The sequence below is a fragment of the Odocoileus virginianus genome, chromosome 6 (genome assembly GCF_023699985.2).
Source record: "Odocoileus virginianus isolate 20LAN1187 ecotype Illinois chromosome 6, Ovbor_1.2, whole genome shotgun sequence".
In the NCBI taxonomy this organism is placed as follows: Eukaryota; Metazoa; Chordata; class Mammalia; order Artiodactyla; family Cervidae; genus Odocoileus; species Odocoileus virginianus.
Genome location: NC_069679.1, coordinates 47,735,887 through 47,762,589, shown reverse-complemented (window position 1 = coordinate 47,762,589; position 26,703 = coordinate 47,735,887). Strand labels below are relative to the sequence as shown.

The 26,703-nt window shown below is 44.2% G+C and overlaps 1 protein-coding gene across 2 annotated transcripts in view; it reads right to left on the bottom strand.

Annotated features, from left to right (window-relative positions):
- Window positions 1–1,770: 1,770 nt before the first annotated feature.
- Window positions 1,771–26,703, bottom strand: part of TNFAIP8L3 (TNF alpha induced protein 8 like 3) — a 43,724-nt gene continuing 18,791 nt past the window's right edge. The window contains exons 1-2 of one of the 2 annotated variants that reach the window (XM_020887571.2): window positions 6,090–6,213; window positions 1,771–3,289 (exon numbers count right to left, since the gene is read on the bottom strand). In XM_020887571.2, coding sequence (XP_020743230.1) covers window positions 2,727–3,289; window positions 6,090–6,123 — 597 coding nt within the window. In that variant the 5' untranslated portion in view covers window positions 6,124–6,213 and the 3' untranslated portion in view covers window positions 1,771–2,726. Of the gene's footprint in view, window positions 3,290–6,089; window positions 6,214–26,703 lie in introns of those variants that run through there. The other variant, XM_020887570.2, reaches the window with a different exon arrangement.

Below are 26,703 nucleotides of genomic sequence, written 5' to 3'. Positions count from 1 at the left end.
CTGAGCACAAATGTTACATCTGAAGAGTTTTGTTTTTAAAAGCATTTACTGGTCTCTGTCACATTGTTTTCAACCAAAACAGCTTTCTAGGGGCACTAAGTGACATGGTTAGAGTCGTCAGATAAACCAGTAATGAGATTCCTTGGCCACTAGATTGTTATGTAAAATATTGGAAATGTGTAGCTTTTTAGTTGGCTGATGAAATTCACTCATCACTTGAATTTACATGCCAGTGGTGTGTTTGAAAGGTATACTGGGGACGGAGGGTAGACACTGACTATTTTTAGAGGTGTGGTGGGTTACTTATGCCTGGGTAGCTCAGCTCCCTGTGGCTATTGTTGATAAGATGGAGACACACCCCACTGGCCTCGAGGTAGTGTGCCCCTTGCTTGGCTGCCTCAGTGGGGAAGCCGGAGGTGGTAGAATATTTTGGTCCACACTGCGTTGTGCTTGCGGAGATCTGAGGCTGGTGGCTCAGAACCTGCTCAGCTCCGCTGTGCCCGCACCATGCTGTGATGTGTGGAGAGGGAGAACCTGCAGTTGTCCATGACTGGGGATCCCGCCTTCTTTCCCTGCTGTCTCAGATGGAGAAGAGACAGTTCTACCCATTCCTTTGCCAGGTTGAGCTCTCTGGGTAGGTCCATCTACTTAGCGAAAAAGAACCTGCTTCTAGAACCACCCCATCGTATTAGAATGTGGTGCTTAATCAGGCGAGTACACCAAGGCAGTCATGGAGGACAATATGTGAAAATTTGGCTTGTGCTCGGCTGCTTGCTGCCTAGTTGGCAGGTGGGCAGGATGGAGCCTGTCACTTGCAGCTTCCATTGAGCTGTGCTTAGTCACTCAGTCGTGTCTGACTCTTTGTGACCCCATGGACTGTAGCCCGCCAAGCTCCTCTGTCCATGGGATTCTCCAGGCAAGGATACTGGAGTGGGTTGCTATGCCCTCCTCCAGGGGATCTTCCTGACCCAGGGATCGAACCCAGGTCTCCTGCATTGCAGGTGGATTCTTTACCGACTGAGTCACTAGGGAAGCCCTTCCACTGGCACTGCCTAAATGACCAGTGGCCTCCCCAGCCCAAATGTGCACAGGCCATCACTGGTAAGTCCTTGGGACTATGAAGAGGGGCTGAGCCACGCTTATCAAACAGGAAGACGGGGCTGACTTACCTATTCCCTATTACCCACTAGACATCTTTCCTATGAACTAATTTTGAGTGCGGGTGGCTGAAGAGCTTAATCGGATGCTTTGTTGTTGATGCAACATGCTGATGTTGACATGGGAGATGGTTGGCGTTGAATGGCCACAGTAGGTTCAGCTGCCATCTTTTCACACTCGCCCACAAACCATCTCTTGATGCTCCTGCCAGAGAGAGGCCTTCGGGCAGGGGCATGAATCATGGGGCTTGAGTTAATGTAGTATTTTTGCATTATCATCAGATACCAGAGAAGCATAACAGGACAGAGGTGATGCTGGATGGGCAAGTCTCTTAAGGTGATATCCTTCAGACAACATTATAAGGCATTAAATACTTTGTGTGAAAGTGAGACTTTAAGACACAGAGGGAAGGAGGTCGCAATGTCCATAACTAGCTCCCCACTGAGCAGGGGCACAGGTCTCAGCCTATAGCTGCTCCTCCAGGGGAACTTTGCCTTAGGGTCTGAGTGCAAAGCTCTTACTCTTTATTTTCTCCCTCCTTTCAATCCCATCATTCTTAATACCATATCTAACTCAAGGAATTTGATTTTTGAATCACAACTCAAAAACCTCTTGTTTGAAGGATAATTCCAATTTATTAACAAACCAGAATAAACAGCACAAAATGACTGTGAAAGACCAAGAAAGACAGACAGGGGTTCATTCAGCCCAACTCTCCTGGGCATGCTGGGATAAACCTTCCCTGTGCCTCTTGGATGGTGCCCCTTAGATGGGGAAGGCCTGTCCTGCAGGAGCAGGGTGAGCACAGTTCCTCTCTGCTTCTGCCTCCTATGTGGGAAACTCTCTCTACTCCCCCACTCCCCAGAAAGTTCCCCTCTGCAGGACCATAAACCTGCACATCTAAGACTTGAAAACCATTTTTCCACTTTGCTGCTATACTTTTTCACACCTTTGGATTAATTTTTACGAATTAAACTGTGTGTTTGAAACAGCACATCTTGACACAGATTGCAAAACCAGCCTGTTAGAAACTATTGTTTTTTTCTCCACTGCCTGATAGTCTAGACCCAGGTTGATCCCCACAATATGCCAAAGAGAAACTAGTAAGACCTCATATTAGAGTTATTAAAAGCATGAACATAGTCTCATTTGATCCTCACAGCAACCCCGGGAGGTAGGCAGGTGGGCACAATGGTTCCAGGATCCAGAGAACCAAGTCATAACTGATGGAGTTGGGAACCAAATCTATGTACTCTGACCCCTGGTCCAGGGCTCCTTCCACTCCACAAGGTGAACTGGGCTCACCCTGGTGAGCAGGGCGGTTTTTCTGCTCAGGAGAGGTGAGATGTCCTTTGGGCTTGCAAACAGAGGAGATTTTAAGTACATACCTCAGCAGATAGCTCAGAGGGTAAACACACCTGAGCTCAATCTAGCATCAACATCAGAGGGATGAACAAGACAGACATAGGCATCTTTGACAAGGGTCTCTTCTTGTTTCCTGATTCTCATGTGGAACACACTGGGTGCTGTAACATGAATGCAGCGAAGTCCAGGAGGAAGGAAGGCATTCAGAGGACTTTTTCATCTATCAGTTTATTGATTCCCTCACAGATCTTCTTGAGGTTGGGCCTACAGTCTCCATCAAGGCTATAAAGGGTGGAAAGGAACTCCACATTGGCAAAGTGGTTGAAGACATGATTGATGCGTCCGTGGGTCCTGGGTGTCAGGTGTCGCTGCACCAGTTCATGCACCAGGTCCTTGCACTCGTGTAGGAGCTTGGAGAGCACGTTTCGATCGAAGGTGTATTCCACCTCATAGAAACTGACGATGGTCATGGCGGTCTGGTTCAGCTTCTTCCTAAACTTCTCCACTATAACAACTTCCTCTGGGCTGAACTGGTTGTTCCGGTAGAGGATCCCGATTTTGATTGCCACCTTGATTAAGTCTTTCATGATCTTGTGGGCTTCCTTCTTGTTATGTATGTGCTCTTTGGTGACTTTGTAGAGCTCATCGAAGATCTCGCTGCTGGTATCATCAATCAGCATGTTGGCCACAGTTTTGCTGGCTATTTTGCTCAGAATCTTCTTCTGGGCTTGAAGGGCAAGGTTCTTTGAACTAAAAACATCAGGACCTATGGTAAGAAAAGAAATAAAAGTTATATAAATAGGAGAACCTTTGATTAAGTTTCTAGAAGTGAAATATGCTAACTTGAACTTATGTTCTTAGAGCAAAAATTCATGCCTTCATAACCCATGACTCTTTTATGAAACCCCACCCTAGCCTGGTTACTCCACTATCCTTAACACATGATATGCCTGTTTACCTTCTTGAACCTTTTAAATCGTGCTTTATTCCTTTCTGGACATGGTCTTCTCTTGTCCAGGCCAGATCGCATCCTTTTGACCTACTTTATGCAGAAAGCCTCCTTGAATCTATTTGCTCATGGAGAATTCCCTACAATAATTATTGTATTGGAAACCATTCAGTTTTGCAAATTTACAGGAGGAAATTATTGCTTAGTGATAAGAATGTAGCACCAGTGCCAACCCCATTCCTAGGACAGACCTGGGTGGTTAATCATGGGAGTGTTTTTCAACTGAGTCTTAGAATCCGTATTCATTGAGTCTAAGATGTATTTTTTTCACATTTGATATCTTGGAAGTAGTGATCTGTCTTATAGTCACTGTTGCCAGGTGGTAGTTGTGCTGTGGTTGCATTACCTGTGTGTGCGTCAATTTAGACAATAGGAGACAGAGATTTGAAATAAAAGTCATGAGTACTCTTGAAAGAAATGTTGCCTCACCAATGCTCTTTCATTCGGAGATGCTAATAGCATTCCTGAATAGAATTAGCCACTAGTTTGTTATACATGAGTATGATTAGCAACTGAGATGTTGAATCCTGTATGTCAACCTTATCCAGCCCCGTCGACTACCATCTCATCTGATCCCTCTGGGTCTCTCCCAGTGCAAACGAGTGGGATGCCATTCTTCTCAGGGATCTTCCCGACTGGTAAACCGGTCTCCCACATTGCAGGCATGAGTTAATCTGTCCCAGGAAGATAACCTTCTATACAGTAAGTCAAAGTCTAGTTCCAAATCTGAGTACTAACATATTTGTTTTAATTGGTATTTTCTTCTTTCTTAAGAGCATATAAAATGGTTTATAATTGTATGGGTCTTAGATGGATGATATCTGGTTACTTAGCTAAACTGTATATAATGAAACCCATTGGCGATCTTCATTCAACAGTATGTAGTGTACATTCTTATTTAAGGTGAGTCGAGTTCCTAAGGATAGTGCATTCCACAGCTCCTCACTCATCCTGGCAGGGATCGGAATGGCATTTAAGTTATGCTAAATTTAATAAATTCCTTTGAGAACTGGGGCCTCTAGGATCCAAGATTCTTTTCCAGCACCTGTGGCTACATGGACAGAAGAACATACAACTGTGTGGGAACACCAGACTCAATCCTCCTGGCCCAATCATTCAACCTACCTCTGTCACCCTGATTGAACCTCAAGGAATGACCAAACCCTGGTGCGTGTTCAAAACGATGATCAGTAAATATAGTACAAATTAACAGAGTAGTGTAGTCCACTCAGTCATGTCCCTCAACTCTTTTGTCACCCGGTTTGGACTTTGCCATCAGATCTCCTCTTGTCCAGTGGTGGGGGGTCCTAAGGGTCAGAAACTAAGAGGGATGCCATTTCCTTCTCCAGGGGATCTTCCCGACCCAGGGATCAAACCCAGGTCTCCCACATTGCAGGCAGACGCTTTAACCTCTGAGCCACCAGGGAAGATTAACACTGTGTATAAGTAAGTCTAAAAAGAATCTTCTAATAAGAAATTGGACACAAAACTAAGCTATAAGAAACCAATCATTTGTAATTTAATTGGAAATATTTTCTTCTTTCTTAAGAGCATATAAAATGGCCTCTTATAATTGATGGGGTCTTAGACTGGATGGAATACTCCATGAAGTTACCAGTTAGCTGAAACTGGTATATGAAATGAAACCCATTGGCGATCTTCATTCAACAGTATGTATGTGTATCATTCTTATCTTTCCAAGGAGAGTCGAGTTGCCTAAGGACAGAGACAGCATCTCCCACAGCACCTAGCTCAGTCCTGGGCACAGGGATGGAATGGCATTTGTTAAGTTAAATGCTAGAGAAATTCTGCCGAATAAATTTCCCTTTGAGAACTGAGGGCCCTCTAGGATCCCAAGAGTTCTTTTCCAGCACTCTGTGGCTACATGGAAGTGACAGGCAGCATGGACAGACAGATGGCCACACACACCAGCTTTTGCAATCCTCTCTGGCCCCTCCCCATCTCAATCCTACCCCCTCTGCTCACCCTGATGCATCCCCTCAATGGAATGCCATTAATCCCTGGGTGCGTAAGTCTCACAAACATGGACTCAGTAAATAGTCAGACACAATTCAGACACAGGCCCCAGCTCTTCCTCCACCCATATGCCCCTTCATGGACTGGCTCCTTCCCTCCCAGCTCAGCCCTGGGTCTTCCCAGGACAGCTACTCCTGCTCACAGACCCCTTCCAGCTTTCAGTCCCAGGGGCATGGCCTGGAGTGGGGTCACTAAAGTGGGATCAGTAGAACTAAAGAAGCAGGGACCATGGGTCTCCCACGGCCCCTGGAGGCTCTCCTGAATGTCTGAGAACATAGATTCTTCAAGTAACTTCAGAGCAAGTGACCCTGACACAGCCGGGATTTTCCCTTCAGCCTCAGTGTGAAGGGAACAAACATCGATTTTTAACTTTTCCTTACTCTGAGATTAATGGCCTTCCAGAGCTGGAGACAAAGAATATTCCTGCCCAGTCTGATCATCTACCATGGTCATCAGACCTTTGTGTAGATAACTTTTGTCCCCAAAACATCACATTCCTCCTCCCCATACAAATATTTACCAGCATTAAGGATGTTTAAAAGATTGTGCTGCATGCTTTGAAGTCAATTCCACAGGAGAAACTTAAAGACTTTTAAGCTTTGGCTCTGTTACCAAAATAAGTGTATGCCTCCTTAGGTGGATATTCTGTTGGGAAACAATGGAATCCAGATGGATCTGTTCTGGAATATCAAAAAACGATTCATTTCTTTGTAGACACAGTTCCCCAAAATCGAGAAGATATTTTTTGAAGAAGCACTCTAGAAATACAGCACAGAAGCAACTGACCAACTATGTGTCTGATGGAATATAAGCTCTATGGGAGCAGGGGTTTGTGTCCAAGCCCCACTGGACTCAGTGGGCCCCCTGGACCCAGGTGGCCCTTGGCAGCTATTGTTGAATGAGGGAACACTGGCTCTGAGTCAGGCACTTCGTGGCTTTATCCCTGACATCTGCGGGAAGCTGATGTTTTTACCAAGGCTTTCTTGCTAGCCAGATTCCAAACCCTGTTCTTTTTACCACTAGCATTCTTAATAGTTTTTCCCAGAGCAGGGGTCATCACACCTTTTGTTCTTATATCCCCATAAGAATTTTGAAAAGCGAGTACCTCCTTGCATATTTTTTAACTTGACAGCGAGTTATTTTTCATCTTATGGTTAAACAGTTATAATTTCAAAATATATTACATGTCTAGATATTTTAAATATTGATACTTTAAAATCAATGTGTTAAATTATTCTTTTAAAAGTGTCCAGTGTACACAGGACACACCACAGTGATATAACATCCATTATTGTCCATTTGAAAATGACAAGAGCAAGCTCTCCTTTAAAAATGAGAGCTGCAACATTGTTCTTTTTTCTACTTAAAATTGTGTATCTAGGACATCTAAAGAACTTTAACTTAGTATCTGTTTTTATGCTTGAAAATGTTTTATTTGATCAAGACATCATAATTCTCTATAACCAAAGGATACATAAAAATTGAAATTTAAATTAAATTCTAGTGATCAAAATCTCCAATCCTTAAAAAAATTCCTTAAAAAGTTATCATTCTAATTATTTTGGATAGAAGTATTAAGCTGTTATAAATACTAAACATAGAAAATAGTTTTATTGGACATGTACCTCCAAGTGAGATCAGTAGGGGCACGTCATCACTTTGTTTGACCAGGTTTTGCACCCCAGTGCAAATGTATAGATATTTGTCCCAATAAGATTCTTTATGGGTGGGAACTCCATGATGGAAGGATCACTGCACTTTGACCTCAGACTGTTGTTCTGACAGTTGAATTTAGAAGAGTATTGAAGTGAGAAAGAGGAGTTGGACTTAGATATCGATTCCCTCAAAACTCTCCTCATCTGCTCATCGCATGGCAAGTTTCTGGACTCACCATGGTGCATACAGCAATTTGAATCCTGCTCTTTTGTAAGAGCAGTGTTGTTCCATGAGATGTTAAGTGCTGTTCTTTTCAGAGGAATAATGAGTTTCTTTTCTTTTTTTTTAAAGTTTTACTCCATAATTATAAAATATTGGTTAAATTTCCTGTGTTGTACAATATATCCTTGTAGCTTATTTTATACATAATAGTCTATACCTGTTAATCCCCCACCCCTATTTTGTCCCTCCTCTTTCCCTCTCCAGAGGAAGGTTGCTATGGTAACTGATTGTTTGTTCTCTATATCTGTGAGTCTGCTTCTTTTTTGTTATATTCACTAGTTTGTTGTATTTTTTAGATTCCATGTATAATGGGTATCATACAGTATTTGCCTTTCTCTGACTTATTTTACTTAGCATAATACTCCCTGAATAAAGAATTTTTGATCAAAAAGGTTTGGAAAACACTAGGTTAAGCAATATTAAACAGATTTCTTTCCTATGAGACTTTAAAAATATTTCTTTAATATATTAAGGTGTTTTATCAGCTGTCAGAGATGGGTGGGTATAATTGGTAGAATAATGATCCCCAAAATGTCCACATCCTAGTCTTGGAATCTGTGCATGTACTACCTTACCTGGTAAAATAGACTTCTTAGATATGACTAAGTTAAGAATTTGGAGATGGATAAATTACCCTGGATTAGCCAGTAAGCCTGATGAAATTACAAGACTCTTTATAAGTGAAAGAGGGAGAGAGAGTCAGAAAAAAGACTTGATGATGGGGGCAGAGGATCAAAGGGATGTAATGTCTGGCTTCAAAGATGGGAGAGAGAACTGCATCAGTCAAGGACCACAGCCGGCCTCTAGAAGTTCAAACGGGCAAGGGAACAGATTACCCCCTAGAGCCTTCAGAAAAAATGCAGCCCTGCTGACACATTGGTTTTCAGACCTATAAAACTCATTCAGGATGTCTGATCTCCAAAGCTGTGTTACGATAAATTTATATAGTCTTAAATCCTAAAGGAGATCAGTCCTGGGTGTTCATGGGTAGGACGGATGCTGAAGCTGAAACTCCAATACTTTGGCCACCTCATGTGAAGAGTTGACTCATTGGAAAAGACCCTGATGCTGGGAGGGATTGGGGATAGGAGGAGAAGGGGATGACAGAGGATAAGATGGCTGGATGGCATCACCGACTCGATGGGCATGAGTTTGAGTAAACTCTGGGAGTTGGTGATGGACAGGGAGGCCTGGCGTGCTACGATTCATGGGGTCATAAGGAGTCGGACAGGACTGAGCGACTGAACTGAACTGAAATCATTAAGTTTGTGGTAATTTGTTATAGCAGCTGTAGGAAACTAATTCAGGTGAGTAGAGTGTGGAAATGTTCTTGTTGTTTAGTCACTAAGTTCTATCACTCTTTTGACCCCATGGACTCATTAGGCTCCTCTGAGCATGGGACTTTCCAGGCAAGAATACTGGAGTGGGTTGCCATTTTCTTCTCCAGGGCATCTTCCCAACCCAGTGATTGAACCCATGTCTCCTGCTTGGCAGGTGGATTCTTTATCACTTTAGCCACTAAGGAAGCCCAGAGTGTGGTGAAGCATTTCCCAGTTTTATCTAGTTACCAAACTGTGTTTTTTGAGTAGAGTGACCAGCTGCCCTGAGTTGCCAGGACTGAGGGGTTTCCTGTATGGTGAACTTCTGGTGCTAAAATTTGAAAAGCCCAGGCAAAACGGGATAATTTGGCCTCTTCCTGAGCCACTAATGATACATAGATCACTGACCTAAAAAATGAACAATGTTGAAGTTGCTATCATCTCAGCAGGGTAAGATGCTTACTCTTGTTGCCACACATACCACACTTCTCTGCTTGCTTTTTAATTCTAGAGTCAATCTTAACAGTTTTTGGCCTCTTTGGGGCCAAGGTTTCCTTTGTTCCTTGGTTTCTCTGCAATTACTGAGCATTTACTCTTTGTTCAACTCTGTAGAAGTGCTGTGGGGGACGTCCTCCCCTCTTTTTCCAATATTAATTGAGTCCTACTCTGAATATGGTCCTGCAGGGAGGCAGGGTAGAGACAAATGAAACAAAATACTTTAACACATGAAACAGCCCAAATTGGCATGAGTGAGAACAGCTGGTGGAAATTCTGGGCTCTGAAGGTGGACTTGAATGTGGATAGGTGGGGATGGCTACAGTATCAGAAGATGGTTTCTGAAGTCATTGAAATAGGCCAGCAATTTCCCCCAAATCACAAAGGCCTTGGGTGGTTTCCCACATATGTTCTCAGCCATTTCTCTTGTAAAAGAACGTGTTATTTACCTACAAAGGGACTTGTGGTACAAGCTTCTATGCTGAGCCCTCAGGAGGGTCACAAGTATTGAATCTCTGAAGCCTAATACTCAAGAGGCTAGAGCAGAGGGATTACGGATCATCGAATTATAAGAGAAGCTTTAAGAAAAAAACAGTAACCAGGCAGATTCCCACACTCTATTCCCAACTGTCAGTATTAAAATCTTTAGAAGGAGGGCCAGCAATCACAAGCTCCCTAACATTTAGCATGATTCCAACCTACTGAAGGTAGGACCCACCAATCACGGCATGCCCCAACATGTATCTTACAGAACACTGGTCCTGTGAGATGTTGCAGGGGAGAAGGTTTTGTGGTCAGCTAAATGAGTTTGTAGATGACGATATATTGTGGCTGGCTTTTGATGTTGTGCCACACCAGACAGCTTATTAAAGGCTCTGAAAAGCCCTGTAGTAAAGATACCTGTGTAGTTTTATTATTTATTTGATGAAATAGCATCAAGACACCAATCTGGTCAACTCTAACAACTCCTGGGGGAGGGCTGGAGAGCCAATACTCTTTCCAACAGGCACACGATTCAAGGGAGAGTGTGTGCACCAAGGGAGGGCTCGGGGGTGGGGGGGGGGGCAGACTTTTTTTTCAATTTATTTTTAATTGGAGGATAATTGCTTTGGGACAGACTTTTGCATGTGGATATCTTGGACTTGTTTCCTTCTACCCATCCTTCTGTCTCCCTCTTTTGCGGAGGGACCATGTTGGCAACTCACCAGGGAGAAGCACTGCTGACTGAGAGGAAGAGCGTGAACTTTGGAAGCCAAGGTCAGGAGTGTCCTGGGAATACCCGGGAAAACAGGTCAAACTAGTGTGCATGTGTTTGTTTGGGGGAAACACCAAGAAGATCTAGGCTAGGTCATGGCAAAAACTATTCTCTTTTTCCTGCATACAAGCCTTAAAAAGGCTCTTTTAGTCAGTGACAATTCTCTTAACCACGTTTAAACAACAGTACCCATTCCCCAGCCATGAAAAGTAATGGATTGTTTACAGTACTTGAGAATCTCTGAGAATGGAAATAGAAAGATGATTATGCAGCTTGTGTGACTAGCACAAGGAGATGAGACTGAGACAGCTGCAAAGTCCATCCTTGTAGAAAAAAACAGGAGCTTCCTTAAACCAAGATTGATAAAGGAGCTCAAATAAAAAGATTATGAAGCCAGTGCTTTGAGAATAAGCACCCTTGGAACATTACAAGGAAAGGAGAAGTACCAGAACTGTGTTGGGAGAATGGCGTGGCAATGGGAGTGAACTAGTTTGAAGAGAGAATGCCAAAGGTAATTTGAGTGGGCCCTTTACTGGAGAAGTTGAGTGGGCCCCAACATGGAGAAGTGTTGGGGCCAGTCTGAGCTGATGCTTCTGCAAATGATGTTTAGCTGTAGCACAAGTGATGTTTCTATGTTTCTAGAAACACTAGGCTCTCCTGCATGGTGAAATGCCAAGCTGGTGGTGATAAACAGCAGGAAGGGTGAGTGGGCAGAAAAGAGGCAGATGAGTTTCATCATGGTGAGAGCAAGGTGATACATTCTGGGAAAAATAAATGATGGTTATGAAAGATGACAGGCTCTCAGCTGTCAGCTACAGCCCAGAGAAGAGCTCTTGAGTATCAACCCAGGATGTGCTGTGGCAGAGAGGGGCTGGGGGACAGACTTGGCTCTTTTCTTCTTACTCTCAGGACTCGGTAACTTCTCTACCTCTGATTAAAGAGTGTGTGTAAAACATGTATGGCTGTATGGATAGCTGTGTCAAAATTATAAAATTATCTGTAATAGCCAGCGCTCACATGATCTCACTTCACTTCTGTAAATAGCTTAGGAAAATGGCAAGGAAGAGAGTAGGCTAAAAATTGTTAAGTAGAAGTTAGGGGTGGAGAGGGTACCGTGAGAAAAACAATCTGTGGTGCTTAATAAGCACCATCTGTCAAAGTAGGAGGCCCAGAGTACAAGGAAGCGGGGAGGGGAGTCCCCAGGGCGCGAGGAGGGGTAAGACCTGGGCAGAGGGTGATCTGTGGTTGTCCAGGTTTCTGGCGCTCAATCACTTACACCTCACTGGGTTTTTGTTCTGTTTTGTTTGCTTTATTTGAGTGTAGTTGATTTACAATGTTGTGTTAGTTTCAGGTGTACGGCAAAGTGAATCAGTTATCCATACACATATGGCCAATCTTTTTTTAGATTCTTTTCTCATGTAGGTCATTACAGAGTACTGAGTAGCGTTCCTTGTGCTTTACAGTAGGTCCTTATTAGTTACCTATTTTATATATAATAGCGTGTATATGTCAATCCCCATCTCCCAAGTGAGCTGTTGGAAATAAAGTCTGAGCAAGTCTCCTTGAGACGGAGCAGCCCCACATACTACTCTGAATGTGAACTTCCACGATGAGCACCCATCTTCTGCTCACCTGCACAGGCACTCAGGAAAGCTGATCATACTAGTCATGTTCTCCTGCCTTGAGGACAGAGCTCCTGGGCTCACCCCTGTGTGTGTGCATGCTCAGTAGCTCAGTTGTGTCCAACTCTCTAGTACCCCATGAACTACAGCCCTCCAGGCACCCCTGTCCCTGTGATTTTCCAGGCAAGAATACTGCAGCAGGTTGCCATTTCCTCCTCTAGTGGATCTTCCTGGCCCAGGGATTGAACCCATGTTTCCTGCATCTCCTCTACCGGCAGGCAGATTCTTTACCACTTGAGCCACATGGGAGGCCCATGAGAAGACCCAAGGTCTCCCAATTTCCACCACCTGCAATAAGAAGCAAGCAGCTTGTGGGTCCCATGGGTGGGTCACCATGGCTTGGAAGGGCAGCAGCCTCCACCAGGCACCAGGAAGGGGTGTGAAAAATGAGAACATTAGAATTTTATTTCTGTTTCCTTGTTTTCTAATGAGATAGATTAAGCTTTACTAATTTTTAACATTCAGGCTGACCCTGGGGCCCACTGGTGTGTGGCAGTTTAAGGAAGGAGACGATGCCCCTATTCCCCAGGGGGTGGGGAAGTATTCAGTGTTTATCTCTCATTTCTCTGTTCCATTTCAGCAGTTTTGGCTTATTTTGGCATATGTTTGTGTGTGCTTGCTTAAACAGACTTACTGCTTATATTATTTAGTTCTGACTAAACTAACCATTCAGAGAAGGCAATGACACCCCACTCCAGTACTCTTGCCTGGAAAATACCATGGACAGAGGAACCTGGTAGGCTGCGGTCCATGGGGTCGCTAAGAGTCGGACACGACTGAGTGACTTCACTGTCACTTTTCACTTTCATGCATTGGAGAAGGAAATGGCAACCCACTCCAGTGTTCTTACCTGGAGAATCCCAGGGACGGGGAAGCCTGGTGGGCTGCCGTCTATGGGGTCACACAGAGTCAGACACGACTGAAGCGACTTAGCAGCAGCAGCAGCAAACTAACCATTATGAAATGGACCAATGATTTCAAAAGATTCTTGCAAGAAACAAAACTGAGGTCTGAAGACAATACACCAATCATGCCAGCACAAGTAAGTAGCAAGAACATGGCAGAGCTGATGATTATCTTCCTCATCACAAGAGGTTTTCCACAGCGAAATTATAAGGTAAAAGTAATGATTTAATCAGATCAGACAAGAAATGAGCTATAAAAATTTCAAAAATTCTAGTAAGATTATTTGAAGTATGGATTTCATACACTTGCACTTGCCTCAAGATATCCCCCAGGGCAGTAGGAAGCCATGGCAATTTGCAAGATGCTGAGTGCTGAGTGCTAAGTCGCTTCAGTTGTGTCTGACTCTGTGGACTGTAGCCCGTCAGGCTCCTCTGTCCATGGGGATTCTCCAGGCAAGATTACTGGACTGGGTTGCCATGTCCTCCTCCAGGGGATCTTCCCAACCCAGAGATCAAACCTGTGTCTCTCACGTCTCCTCTCCTACCGTATATCAGGCAGGTTCTTTACCACCAGCGCCACCTGGGAAGCCCAGCAAGACAGACACATTGTGATTTTGATCTTAGCTTGTACTGTGGGTGAGGGTAAGAGGCAAAAGAACAGCCTGGGTAACTTTGGGGGAGATGGATGAGTCAGGGGTGAGGCTGAGTGCTTCTTCTAGCTTGGGAGACGTGGGGTGGGGGACATTAAGGCACCACCAACTCAAACAGGCATCTGGGAGAGCGTGTGTGGGGAGGATGACTTCAGGCCTGAGCATGCTGAGTTCTAGGGGTCCTGGGGGGCATCTGGGTGGAGACGGTCACAGAGCCTGTACAACAGGCATCTCCGGCTTGACGTGTTCTACCCTGAGCTTCCCATTTCCCCATTCAGACCCAGTCCCTATCCATCAAGCAGTTAACAGTGAAAAGACTTAGCTTCCTTAAATAATTACCCAATTAAAGATCCTGGGGGATAAATACGTTCTTCCTTTAAAATGCAAATTCCTCGTTAAAGTGTAGTCTCTGTTCACTGCTTACTGGGGATCACATCAGAGCCGCGTTGTAGCCCTCCTAGGGCTTCTCTCCCTCTTCATGGTTCACCTCCCCACCAAGAAAACAGATTATTTTAAAATGAGGGTAGGAAGTGACAGGTAGGTTTGGGTACAAAGGGCTGAGGTGGAGGGTGGAAGGAGGAAGGAGGAAGGACTGATTTGTCAGAGACAACCAAAAGCAGGGGACAGGGTATCGCAATAGCCCCTCTTTACCCACACTGAGTCCTGCCTCTAGCTTGGGCTTGAAAGAAAGTGAAGTGTTATTTGCTCAGTTGTGTCACACTCTTTGAGACCCCATGGACTGTAGCCTGCCAGACTGCTCTGTCCATGGAATTCTCCAGGCAAGAATAGGGGTGTGGGTAGCCATTCCCCTCTCCAGGGGATCTTCCCAACCCAGGGATCAAACCTGGGTCTCCCACATTACAGGCAGATTCTGAGCCACCAGGGAAGGGGTGCCCTTAAAATCTTGCCCTTGGCTCAGGCCTGGGATCAGTCACGGACTTTTGCTTTGAGTTGGGTGGCTGCTCAGTCCTAGAGATTCATTTATCTAGCAATCAGGAATGAGGATTTGAGTGTTTTGGGGGGGCCAGACATGATGAAATTTCCTAGCTATATTGGTTGTTTTAGGGTGCTGAGAAAGAATATACGAAAGCAATGGTAGACAAAACAAGGTGCCTTCATAAGAAAGAAGATTCAGATTGTGTAATACTTTACACTGAATAAGTACACTTTAAAAGCAGCATTTAATGACCTTCAAGATGAAGACTCTTTTTCATTTAAAAAAAAAAAAAAATCCCTGGGCCTTGAAATAACATCATTTCAGGTGAAGAAATCTGGCAGGGTCAGCTGTAAGCTCTTCCAGTTCATTATCTCAGTTTGTCTTCAGTTCAGTTCAGTTCAGTTGCTCAGTCATGTCCAACTCTTTGTGACCCCATGAATCACAGCATGCCAGGCCTCCCTGTCCATCACCAACTCCTGGAGTTTACTCAAACTCATGTCCATCAGATAGGTGATGTCATCCAGCCATCTCATCCTCTGTCATCCCCTTCTCCTCCTGTCCCCAGTCCCTCCCAGCATCAGGGTCTTTTCCAATGAGTCAGCTCTTCGCATGAGGTGGCCAAAGTATTGGAGTTTCAGCTTCAACATTAGTCCTACCAATGAACACCCAGGACTGATCTCCTTTAGGATGGACTGGTTGGATCTCCTTGCAGTCCAAGGGACTCTCAAGAGTCTTCTCCAATACCACAGTTCAAAAGCATCAATTCTTCAGTTCTCAGCTTTCTTCACAGTCCAACTCTCACATCCATACATGACCGCTGGAAAAACCATAGCCTTCACTAGACGGACCTTTGTTGGCAAGGTAATGTCTCTGGTTTTTAATATGCTATCTAGGTTGGTCTTAACTTTCCTTGCAAGAAGGAAGTGTCTTTTAATTTCATGGCTGCAACCACCATCTGCAGTGATTTTGGAGCCCCCAAAAATAAAGTCTGACACTCTTTTCACTGTTTCCTCATCTATTTGCCATGAAGTGATGGGACCAGATGCCATGATCTTAGTTTTCTGAATGTTGAACTTTACACCAACTTTTTCACTCTCCTCTTTCACTTTCATCAAGAGGCTTTTTAGTTCCTCTTCACTTTCTGCCATAAGGGTGGTGTCATCTGCATATCTGAGGTTATTGATATTTCTCCCAGCAATCTTGATTCCAGCTTGTGCTTCTTCCAGCCCAGCGTTTCCCATGATGTACTCTGCATATAAGTTAAATAAGCAGGGTGACAATATACAGCCTTGACGTACTCCTTTTCCTATTTGGAACCAGTCTGTTGTTCCCTGTCCAGTTCTAACTGTTGCTTCCTGACCTGCATATCCACCCACCCATCAGCACTGAGGAATTCGTAACTCAATTAATTATCACGTCAGAGATAATGTTAACTACAAGCACCGATTATGGACCCCAGGTAGTGTATACTATGTATTTGATCCTCACAAAAGGGCTGCAAAAGGAAGACTGTGAATCCTATTTTATAGATGAGGAAACTGAGAAACAGCAGATTTAAGTAATTCATTTAAAACTATGAGATTAGTAAGTAAGACAGCTGAAGTTGAGCCAAATCAACTCTAGACAAAGCCTGCAATCTTTGCCTCCCTGCATCTGCTTTTAGAAAATTGTCCCTGGTTCCCTAATGACTGTGATTTCTCACTTATTTGGGAAATTAAATAGGTCTCAGTTAAAACCATCATCTAGCACTGAGATTTACATTTCATCATTTTTTAAAAATATTATAAAAAAAAAGCCAGTCTTATGATGTGACAGAACAATAGCACCTATTCATCAAAACTTGAAGGTAGACATAGCTTTCATTTTGAGAGGGCATTCTATCTATTTGAACAGAGTTACATACTGGCTTTGTTTTTCACATTGATTTTATAGCTAGCTCTGAAAAGTGAATGAGTGACATTTTTACTTAACAGAACTAACTGAAGCAGATATTTGTGAAGTCACTGGGGTGGGGGTGTGTGTGTGTGGTGAATCACCTCCAACTCAACAGGTTAATTTTGGAGATCTGAGAGATATTTTTGTCTCACTGCAATAGAAGAGCAACCATCACTAAAAACAACATCTATGATATATGATTTCTTTAAGCAAAGCTTATTCACCCCTCCCCCAATCTCCCTTGCATCTAACAAATAACTAGTGTGTCTCCCTGAACAGCAGGTCATACTCAGGCATAATAAAATAATAAAAATAGAGTTTATGTATGTAGTGCATTATGCACAGTAACTCATCGTATCCTTGCAACAATTCAACATGCAGGCACTGATCACCACCATCATCATCATTTTACATACAAGGAAACCACTGCAAAGTGAGGATCAGTAGCTATTTAAATGCACCATTTAGGAAGTGGCAGAGTTGGATTTGGGCTGGCCTAGAGTCTTGTGCTTCAACCCGCCACACTAACCTGCCATTCATGAGGTGATAAACACCAATTAGTTTAAATGCTTTTTTGAATTACTGCCCACTTTAACATGGAGATTGAGCTGATTTTCTCCTCAGAAGAATTAATTTTTTACAAGCCCATGGAGCATTTCAAATATATAGACAAAACAAAAGATAATATAACAAATTCTACTTATATCGGTCACCACACAGATGGAACAAATCTTGATATTTTGCCCTCAAAGACACGGAGATGAAGCCCTCTTTGTTTTCAACTTTCTTTCCCTTCTGTCTCCTCAGATCTAACTGCAGCTTCAAAAGTCCATGTGTCTTTTTCTCATCCATGTTTTTACATGTTTACCTCATGATTATGCACACATCAGCATTATACTGTTCAGAGTGTTTTTAAACCTCAGATGAAGGTATCACATTACACAGATCCTTCTGCATCTCTTCATTCAACCTCATTCTTGCAAGATTGATCTAATTAGTCATTTCATTGCTTACACGAATATATTCTATATCCATGTTTCATGTTGATGGACATTTACATTATTTCCACTTTCTGTAAGAAAGTAAGTCCACAGTCGCATCTCCTTGTGCACACACACAATAGCTTCCTGGGTTCTAAACCTAGACCAGCACTGCCAGATCCTGCACCACAGCTGCCAATTGCTTCCAGCGAGACTGTGCTAATTTTCACTCCCAGCCGCAGTGTATGAATTTCCTGTGGATCCACTTCCCCATCAACACTTCAGATAATCCACATTTAAAATTTTTGCCTATTTGTTAAGAACAAAATGGTATCTCGTTTTAATATGCATTTCCCTGATTGCCACTGAGAGTTAATATATTTTTTGTATATTGAGCATTTAGGTCTTTCTCATCTGTGAATTGCTTATTCATATAGTCATTTCCCACTTCCCCGGTGGCTCAGCTGGTAAAGTATCCGCCTGCAATGTGGTAGACCTGGGTTTGATCCCTGGCTTGGGAAGATCCCTGGAGAAGGGAATGGCTGCCCATTGCAGTATTCTGGACTGGAGAATTCCATACACTAAACAGTCCATGGGGTTGCAAAGAGTCAGACGCGACTTAGCAACTTACACTTTCTTTTCATGGTCATTTCCCACCCAACTGGATTGTGTGTTTTTTCCCTGTTAATTTGTAGGAGTTTTTATGTATTATGGATTCTAAATCTCTGCTGATCACATTACTTGTGAAAATCTCCTCCAAGTCTATAGCATTACCCCTTAATTTTATCTATAGTGTCTTCAGCTATATAGAAATTCAAACTTTTATTATAGTTAAATTTATCAGTCTTTCCCTTTATGGTTAGTGGTTTTTGTGAAAGTGAAGTGAAAGTGTTAGTAGCTCAGTCATGTCCAACTCTTTGTGACCCCATGGACTGTAGCCCACCAGGCTCCTCTGTCCATGGAATTCTCCAGACAAGATAGGAGAGTGGGTTGCCATTCCCTTCTCCAGGGGATTTTCCTGACCCAGGGATAGGACCCAAGTCTCCTGCATTGCAGGAAGATTCTTTACCATCTGAGCCACCAGGGATGTGGTTTTTATTTTGTGTTAAAAAAAAATTCTTTCCTGCCATGAGGCAATAAGTGAGTCTCATATATTTCCCAAAAGTTTTAAGGTTTTGTTTTTCACATTAAGGTCTTTAATCCATTTGGAATTTATTTGTGGGTGCTGTAGAAGGTATATTTTTCTCCTCATAATTTATTCAATTTATTGAATAGCTCATCTGCCTGATACTCATCTGCCAGGGTACCTTTTTCTTATCAAGTTCCATATTGCAGAGGTTTGAGTCTTTTACTCTCTTCTATTGATCATTTTGTCTATTTCAACACCAATACAACACTGTCTTAATTACTGTTACTCATAGTAAGTCTTGATTGGCCATAGGGAAGTTCCCCCCCATTTTATTTTTCTTAGAAATTGTTTTTATTACTCTTGCCTTTACTCTTCCAAATGAATTTTAGTGTCATTTGACCAAATGAACACCTTGTATTCATCTGAAGTAAACTGATATGTTTATGATAGTAAGCTTCCCATTCACTAGCATGATATATCTCTCCATTTAATCAGAATATCTTCTCTGTCTTTCAATAAGGTCTTACAGTCACACCCATAAAGCTCTTGCATATCTTTCATTAACTTCTAGGTACCATATAGTTTTGGTTGCTACTCTAAGTGTAATTTTTTTCTACTATATTTTCTAAGTGGTTATTGATAATGCATGGGAACCCAACTGATTCCTGTATTGTTGCTGTTGTTCAATCGCTGAGTTGTGTCTCACTGTTTGTGACCCCCAAGGGCTATAGCACATCAGGCTCCTCTGTCCTTCACTATCTCTTGGAGTTGGCTCAAATTTATGTCCATTTATCCCTGTATATTTGTCTCCAATTGAAAAACTTTGTTGAGTTCTGAGTCCTAATAGATTTTATGTAGCACTGCTTGTATTTTTTTAATGTGGATCACTACACTGCCTGCACAGAATGATTGCGTCTACCTCCTATTTAATTTTCTTGCCTTACTGCCTTGGTAGGAAACTGTAGTACAATACTGAGTAGTAAGAGTGGTATTTGGCATCCTTGTCTCATTTCTGACTTTAACAGAGTTGCTTTTAATAATACTTCCCACCACATATACTGTCTGCTGTAGATTTTTGATGGATACTGCTTATGAAGTTAAGGAACCTTCCTTCTCTTCCTAGTTTACTAAGGCTTTGTTTAAGGTAAAAATATGTATCCAATATTATCAAACACTTTCTTTGTACCCACTGAGATGATTATATGGTTTGTCTCTCTTAATATGTGAATTTAACCAATTATTAAGAGACTTTTTAACTTAAATCATCACTGCATTCCTAGGATAAGCTACTTAACTTGGTCATGTATTTAATATACTGTAGAAATCTATTAGTAAATATCACAGTCAGCATTTTGCAATCATGCTCAAAGGTGAGACTGGTCTATAACCTTCTTCTAGTATAGTCTTTGTCTTATTTTGATGTCAGAGTAAACTAACCTCATAAAATGCTTTCTCTTTTTCTGTTTTCTGAGACTGTATGTGTCAGACAAGGATGAATGGTCTTTTGAAGGGTTAGTAAAATGTGTCCATAAAAGCCACTTGTGACTAGTGTTTATTCTGAGAGTAGGGATGAATGAAGAATCAATTTCCTTAATGTTTCCAGGTATAGAAGAGCAATACTTCCCTAAAACAGCACATTCTTATAATTTTTTTATTTAACAACTACTTTAAGCTCTTGAGAGCTTAAAATCTAAAATCTTAATCTAAAATCTTTAGAGTTTTATTACTTTCCCTAGAGCATCCGCAAAGTAGGTAGTCATTATGAATGGTAGATCACTCTCAGGAGTAAAGAGACAAACACCACCCACTGGCATAATTTTTAATACTGTTCTCCTTGTTTTGTTTTAAGAGGGGAGACTGAGGAGCTGTTTCTCAAAATATTTCCTTTCTTTAATAAGTTTATTATATAAATGATACATGAACACTGAGAACCATCAGAAAAGGCAGGTAAGCTAAAGGAAGAAAGTAAGCACCCCATGATCCCATCGTGCATAATGGTTAGCATGTATATATATTCTTCCAAACACTCTCCCAGGCATATGCACTTTCATATTCACAAACATGGGAACAATGAACACTATTTTCTAATCTGCATTTTCACTCAACATTCTGAGGATATTTTTCTCTGTCAATAATTAGATTTTATATATATATATATATATATATACATATATATATATATATATGATATAATCTCCCCCTGCTCTGATTTTCCCATTTCCTCTCCCAATTCTTTCTTGATGGACTTTAATTTGTTCACAGCTTTTGCTACAAAGGGCCTGGAGACAGTAACAAATAACCCAGCACCAGGGAGCATGAAGAGGGGAAGGATGTCTGAAGGTGTCTCTTGGCAAAGGCAGCATTCCCTCCTAATGCTCCTTCCTGAGCCAGGATATGGCAGGTGACAACAGAGGCAGCCCCATAAGCAGACCCCTTGGCTCCACTTCCCCCCATTCCAGCCCTCCCACGGGGGGCCTGCTGGTCTGTGTCAGTCAGCAGTCGTACTGAAATCAGAAGCCACAGGGTGGCTCGCCCCTTCACTAGGATGGCTGTGCCCTAGCCCAGCTGGCGGAAGAAAGCCAGGTAGATGAGAGCCAAACAGCACCAGAAACACAGCTGGCTCTCCCTAAGTGTAGAGTCCTGGGCCCCGCGCGCCCACAGGTGAATCCGAGGGACCCCTGTCGGGGCGGAAGGGGCAGAGCCCCAGCTTGTCTGTCCCAGCTGAAGGCCTCCTCCCGCCCAGGGACAGTGGCCCGCACACCTGAGTCCAGCCCGCCTGCAGTCCTTTCCCTGGGCTGCTGCGCTGTGACTGGCCCTGGGCGCTAAGAAGGCTGACGCTCGGGAGGGTGTGAACCTCACACCTGGGGCAGTGTCCATCAAACAGAAGTAGTCCAATAAATGTTATGTGAATGTCTGGATGAATGATTTAGCCTGTTCTTTTCTCACACTTGGAGGCCTAGATTCTATCTGTTCAAGATACATTCTGGAATAAGGTATGTATGCACAAAGTGCAGGCTGAACTGATCTCACTAAAAAAAGAAAAAAACAAAAAAAGTACTGAATTCAGCTGAGGGGCTGAGCTCCATCCCTTGCCTGTCACGCAGAGCTGTCTGCCTGGCCCAGTCAGGCTCTGTCTGTGCCCCACAAGCAGCAGCAGCACCTGGGGGCCACGGTGCATCACCTCATCATACCCTCAGCGCTCACTTCCAGCAGGAGCCCTCTCTCCACGGCAGCAGCATCCACCCCTCCTGCCACCCCTGAGCCTCTCCCCATTCACGGCCCCTCACGCTCACAGGCTATTTTAATGCTCAGGAGCTGTTGGGGATCAGAATAGCACAGGTCTGTCTGTCTCTCCGGGTGATTCTCTTTCTCTGCTGGCAGCTCCCAAACTGTTCACCAAGGCAGGTGCTCAAACACTCAGGCTCAGGCCACCAGACTGCTAACAAGGATGCCAGTAGGATGCCACATTCAGAGCCGTGGGAGGATGCCAACTTGGTAATATGTGAAATTAGTAAACAGACCGATGCAGTAAAAACGGCAGTCTTCAGAATTCTCCAATTTTTGGATAGCTATAAAGTTAAAAAGGTTTTTTTTTTTTTTTTTTTTTTAAAGCAGGCAATAAAATGAAACAAACTCTTATCTATATTGGAAAAATAAACAAAATATGGGCTGAGACAGTGGGTATTTAAGCCCAAAGCACTGATGCTCTTAGAAGGTGTTATAATGAGATTAATACAGTAATATGTTAACCCTCAGTTTAGTGAGCTTAAAAAAGATGAACAATTTGCTGTACTAGGGAGGTTGAATCACACGAGGGTGAAGAAACCAGAAGGTAATTCTGGATGGGAGATGATTTGGCAGCCAATATTATGCTTTGCTTAATGTTCTACTTAATTTTTTTTTTCATGAAATAAGAATTTTGTACAATGACGTTTTTGGATTTCAGTCAATATGAACAGGAAAGGGGCATATGTAATATGACTTATAGTACCCTTAAGGGTATTCTAGAGTAACTGGTTTTTTCTTGTTGTTCATGGATCTGAGATATGAGACATGAGTTGAGACACATTTTGGATATCTATTGGTGCCACGGTCATATCTGGCCCAGTTTGTGGAGGGGAGTTGGGATGGTGGATAGCTTGCTCTCCTGCCAGGTCCCTGGAGGTTGGGTGCCTTAGTTCTGTGGTACCCCACCTCTGAAGGAACCACTCTGAACAAGACAGTAGCTGTGGAGACTTGCCTTTCTGGAAGTTGTCCCTAAGTGTGTCTTTCTCTGAGGCTTCCTTTCTAAATTAAACTTTCACCATACTTGTCTCAAAGACAGTAAAAGCCTCCAAAGAAAGTTATTTATACTTCATGATAATATAAGACAGTACCACCAAAAAGTTTCACTGTTTCAAATCAAGTCACTAGGCACCAGTCACTCTAAGATGCTGATAACTGCTGTCTTGGGGAGCCAGGATGCCAGGGCTGTGGCATCCCCAAGTCTGGGGAAAATCCCCAATATGGGGAAAACTGGGTCCTGTCTCCATGAGCCCACAGCAGAGAAGTGGAGGCAAGAGCCCCAGGGCACTCCCCGTGTGCTGTGGGCCCGAGTCTTCACCTTCCTGGTTTCTACGTCTGGGAGCTAGTCTAGATGATTCCACTCATTTGTTTTATATTCTCAATTTAATAATAACCTCGTCAGAATCAGAAACTGAGTTTTTAAGTCCATTTAAAAACCCCTCTGGGCATTCTTGAGATAGAGCCCCTGCCGATGGGAGAGACTCTCAGCTTTCCTTCTCTCACACTGGTTTCCCTCCAGCCTCCAAGCTCTCTCTCAGCTCTGCACTGCCAGTGGTTTCCGCAGTGGAATGCCTCCTGCTTTTCCGTCCTTCTGAAAACCTGGGGCATGGACCTTGGAGCCTCCAGCTTCCTTTCCTGTGGCTTTCCTCCAAAATTACACCTTCCCTCTCCCCTCCTCCCCACTCCAGCCCCAGGGCCCCTGACTTCTCTGTCAGCTGTCAGCCCGTGCTCGCCACAGAGCAGCGGTCAGCAGGCTCTCCCCCAGGCTTCTCCCGGTGCTGACCTCAGCACCCGCAGACCAAGCCGCAGACAGCCAGCGCCGGCAGGCTGCCCTGTGCTGACGCAGCTGCACACGGGAGCTGTGTCCCACACGCCAGGCCCTGTTCCTCTCACCAGGCCCACAGCCCTGTCATCCCACCTCTCTGCCCCCAAGAGAGATTGGCTCATCCTTTCCGTGCTTTCACCCATGGCTCAGTGCAGCTTCTCCCCAGATCCAAGCATCCCTTGCTGTCTTCCTTCCCCCTCTCCTCTGAGCCCTCCTTCTCTCCAGAACAAACTAGGTTCTTGGGGCCTGTTCAGGGACCTTCCATTTGGCGTCACATGTTCGTTCACTGCAAGTTCCAGGAGAGGAGGACCGGGACTGCTGTGTCCGCCATGGTGTCCCCGGCACATAGAAGGAGCTCGATGATAGATTTAAGCCTCAAACCCCAACACTGACTGGTCAGCACAGGAAGTGATGTCATGGGGAAGAGGGTGAGCCCGGGGACCCAGGAAGAAGCCCGAGGCAGGTCTGCCGCAAGAGGACAGAGGAGCTGCGGTCCTGTCCTACCCTGGCTTTCACCCCAGACTCTGGCATCAGCTCTCACAAGGTCAGCCTCTAGTTGTCCCGGGGGAGTGACTGGACATGGGAGGACACTTTGTTGTCACGGCATGGGAGTTGGGGGTTCTATGGGGCATCAGTGGGTGTGGCCACATGTGTTACCTCTGCTGTATTTCTGGGGCAGGGAATGCCTGTGGCACCCTGCGACACACACTCGGGCCTTGGCTCATCTGACCTCCAGCAGCCCGCGACACTTCTTCGGTCTCTGCTTCCTGGATTCCCCCGTCTTGGCTCTTCATAGCCTCTTCCAGGTCTCCTCTTCCCTCTGCCCAGGCCTGAGGCCTAGGTGTTCTCCGTTTGCTCAGGGCCCTTTACTCTCTTGCCACACACTCTCCCAGAGTGTGAGATGTCACCCCTTGTTCTTCCCAATATGCCTCCCAGCCCAGGTGTCTCTGCTGAGGCCCAGCCCCACATGTTCCTGCTTGCCAGCCCTTTCCACCTAGATTCCCAGGCCTCTCACGCTCCACGTGCTCAGAGCTTCCCTCAGCCTCTATCTCCCACCCCTTGGCAGCCACCTCCCACTGCCTGCCCAGTGTCTGGACAAGAACGTGGGGGCCATCCTTGCCTTCTTTCTCTCTCTCACCTCTCGCATCTAAGGGGGCATCAGACTGTCGATTCAGTCTCCTTTACATCTTCAAATATATCTGCCTTTCTCTGTCTCACTGACACCACCTTAGTACCAATCCTCATCATTTCTCACCCAAACGATTATCTGTCTCCTCACTCATCTCTCTGCCCCAGCTTTGTTTCTGTTTTCCACACTGAGCTTGACAGTTGGCTTTCATGATGCTCCTCCACCAGGGAGAACATTGATCGACTGGCTGGCTTCCCATGGCCTTGAAGATAAAGGTCAGACTCTTCAGCATGGGGTGCTGGTTGCTGAGCCCACCTCTCCAGCTTCATCCTCCACAGACTCTGAGCTCCTGGCCCCAGGCAGCGCACAGGAGCCACCTGTCCTGCCCCTGGTGTCTGGGTCCCCGCTGCACCTTTATGCCTTCTGTTCCCTCTGCTTGAACTCGGGCTCTGCCCCACCACCAGTTCCTCTTCAGTAACCTCCGGGGATCCCCACGGGGAGCTGACGTCTCAGCAACATTTCTCTGCAACCACCCTTCCCTCTGTTATATCTTATCACCATGGACAGCAATCATCCATTGGTTGCATGAGGGACTTTATATCTCACCAGTCTGTGAACAACTTGAGGGCAGGAATCGTCATTAATTTAACACTGCAACTTTAGCCAGGGATTGAAACATAGAGACTGTTGCATGAATGAATGGCTAACAGTTTCTTGACATTTAATTGAAATCCACTCACACTCACGTCAGGAACAATAATGATGACTGAAGCAGGTGGGGTCTCAGGACACTGATGCCTGCTTCCTCCACACAGGGGCCTGAGGTTGTCACGCTGCCCCCTCCCGACCTGGGCATGGTCACCCTGAGCTGACCAGTTACTTTTCTTTTTAATTTTATTTCTAAAAATCTTTTTTCAAAGTAATACAGGTACATTATTAAAAAAGTTAAATCCTGCCATAAGGCTCATAATGCTGTAGCCTCTGGCCCACTTCTGATGCTGGCTTTTTGGAGGCAAAACACTTTATAACAGTTGCAACTAATAATTACTAATTATTAGTGATTACTAATAATTATGTTTAACTTCCTTTCACAGAAGGTGAGAATTTAGCTGTCTCCTCCATTCATTTCTCCTTCTACCTTCCGATTTGGTTCTATTTCAATATTTGGTTAAATCAAACTTAAGTGATTACATTGCTGTGATAGAGATACCATTCACAGCTGAGTCATGTATGTTCTGTCACTTCTATGACAGCATTTCCTTTCTTATTCATCTTGTTTTCCCAGGAGTTAAGCACTGCCTTGTATTTCTTTTGGTTAGTTTTCTATCTACCGGGCAGTAATTCACTCTGCTGCAAAGTCGCTTCAGTCATGTCTGGCTCTGCGACCCCATAGACGGCAGCCCACCAGCTCCCCCATCCCTGGGATTCTACAGGCAAGAACACTGGAGTGGGCTGCCATTTCCTTCTCCAAGTAATTCACTCTACCAGGCAGTAATTCACTCTCAAAGTTCTAAGCAGAATATAAAGTGTTTCACAAGAGGTTCAAACAAATCAACTAATCTTTCTTGGAGACTCCTCTGGGAGCGCTGTGTGCCCTGGCTCAAATCTGGGTGCAAAGGTCTCTTCGCCCGCTTCAGGCTCTCAGCTCAATTCTCCCTTCATTCTTGATT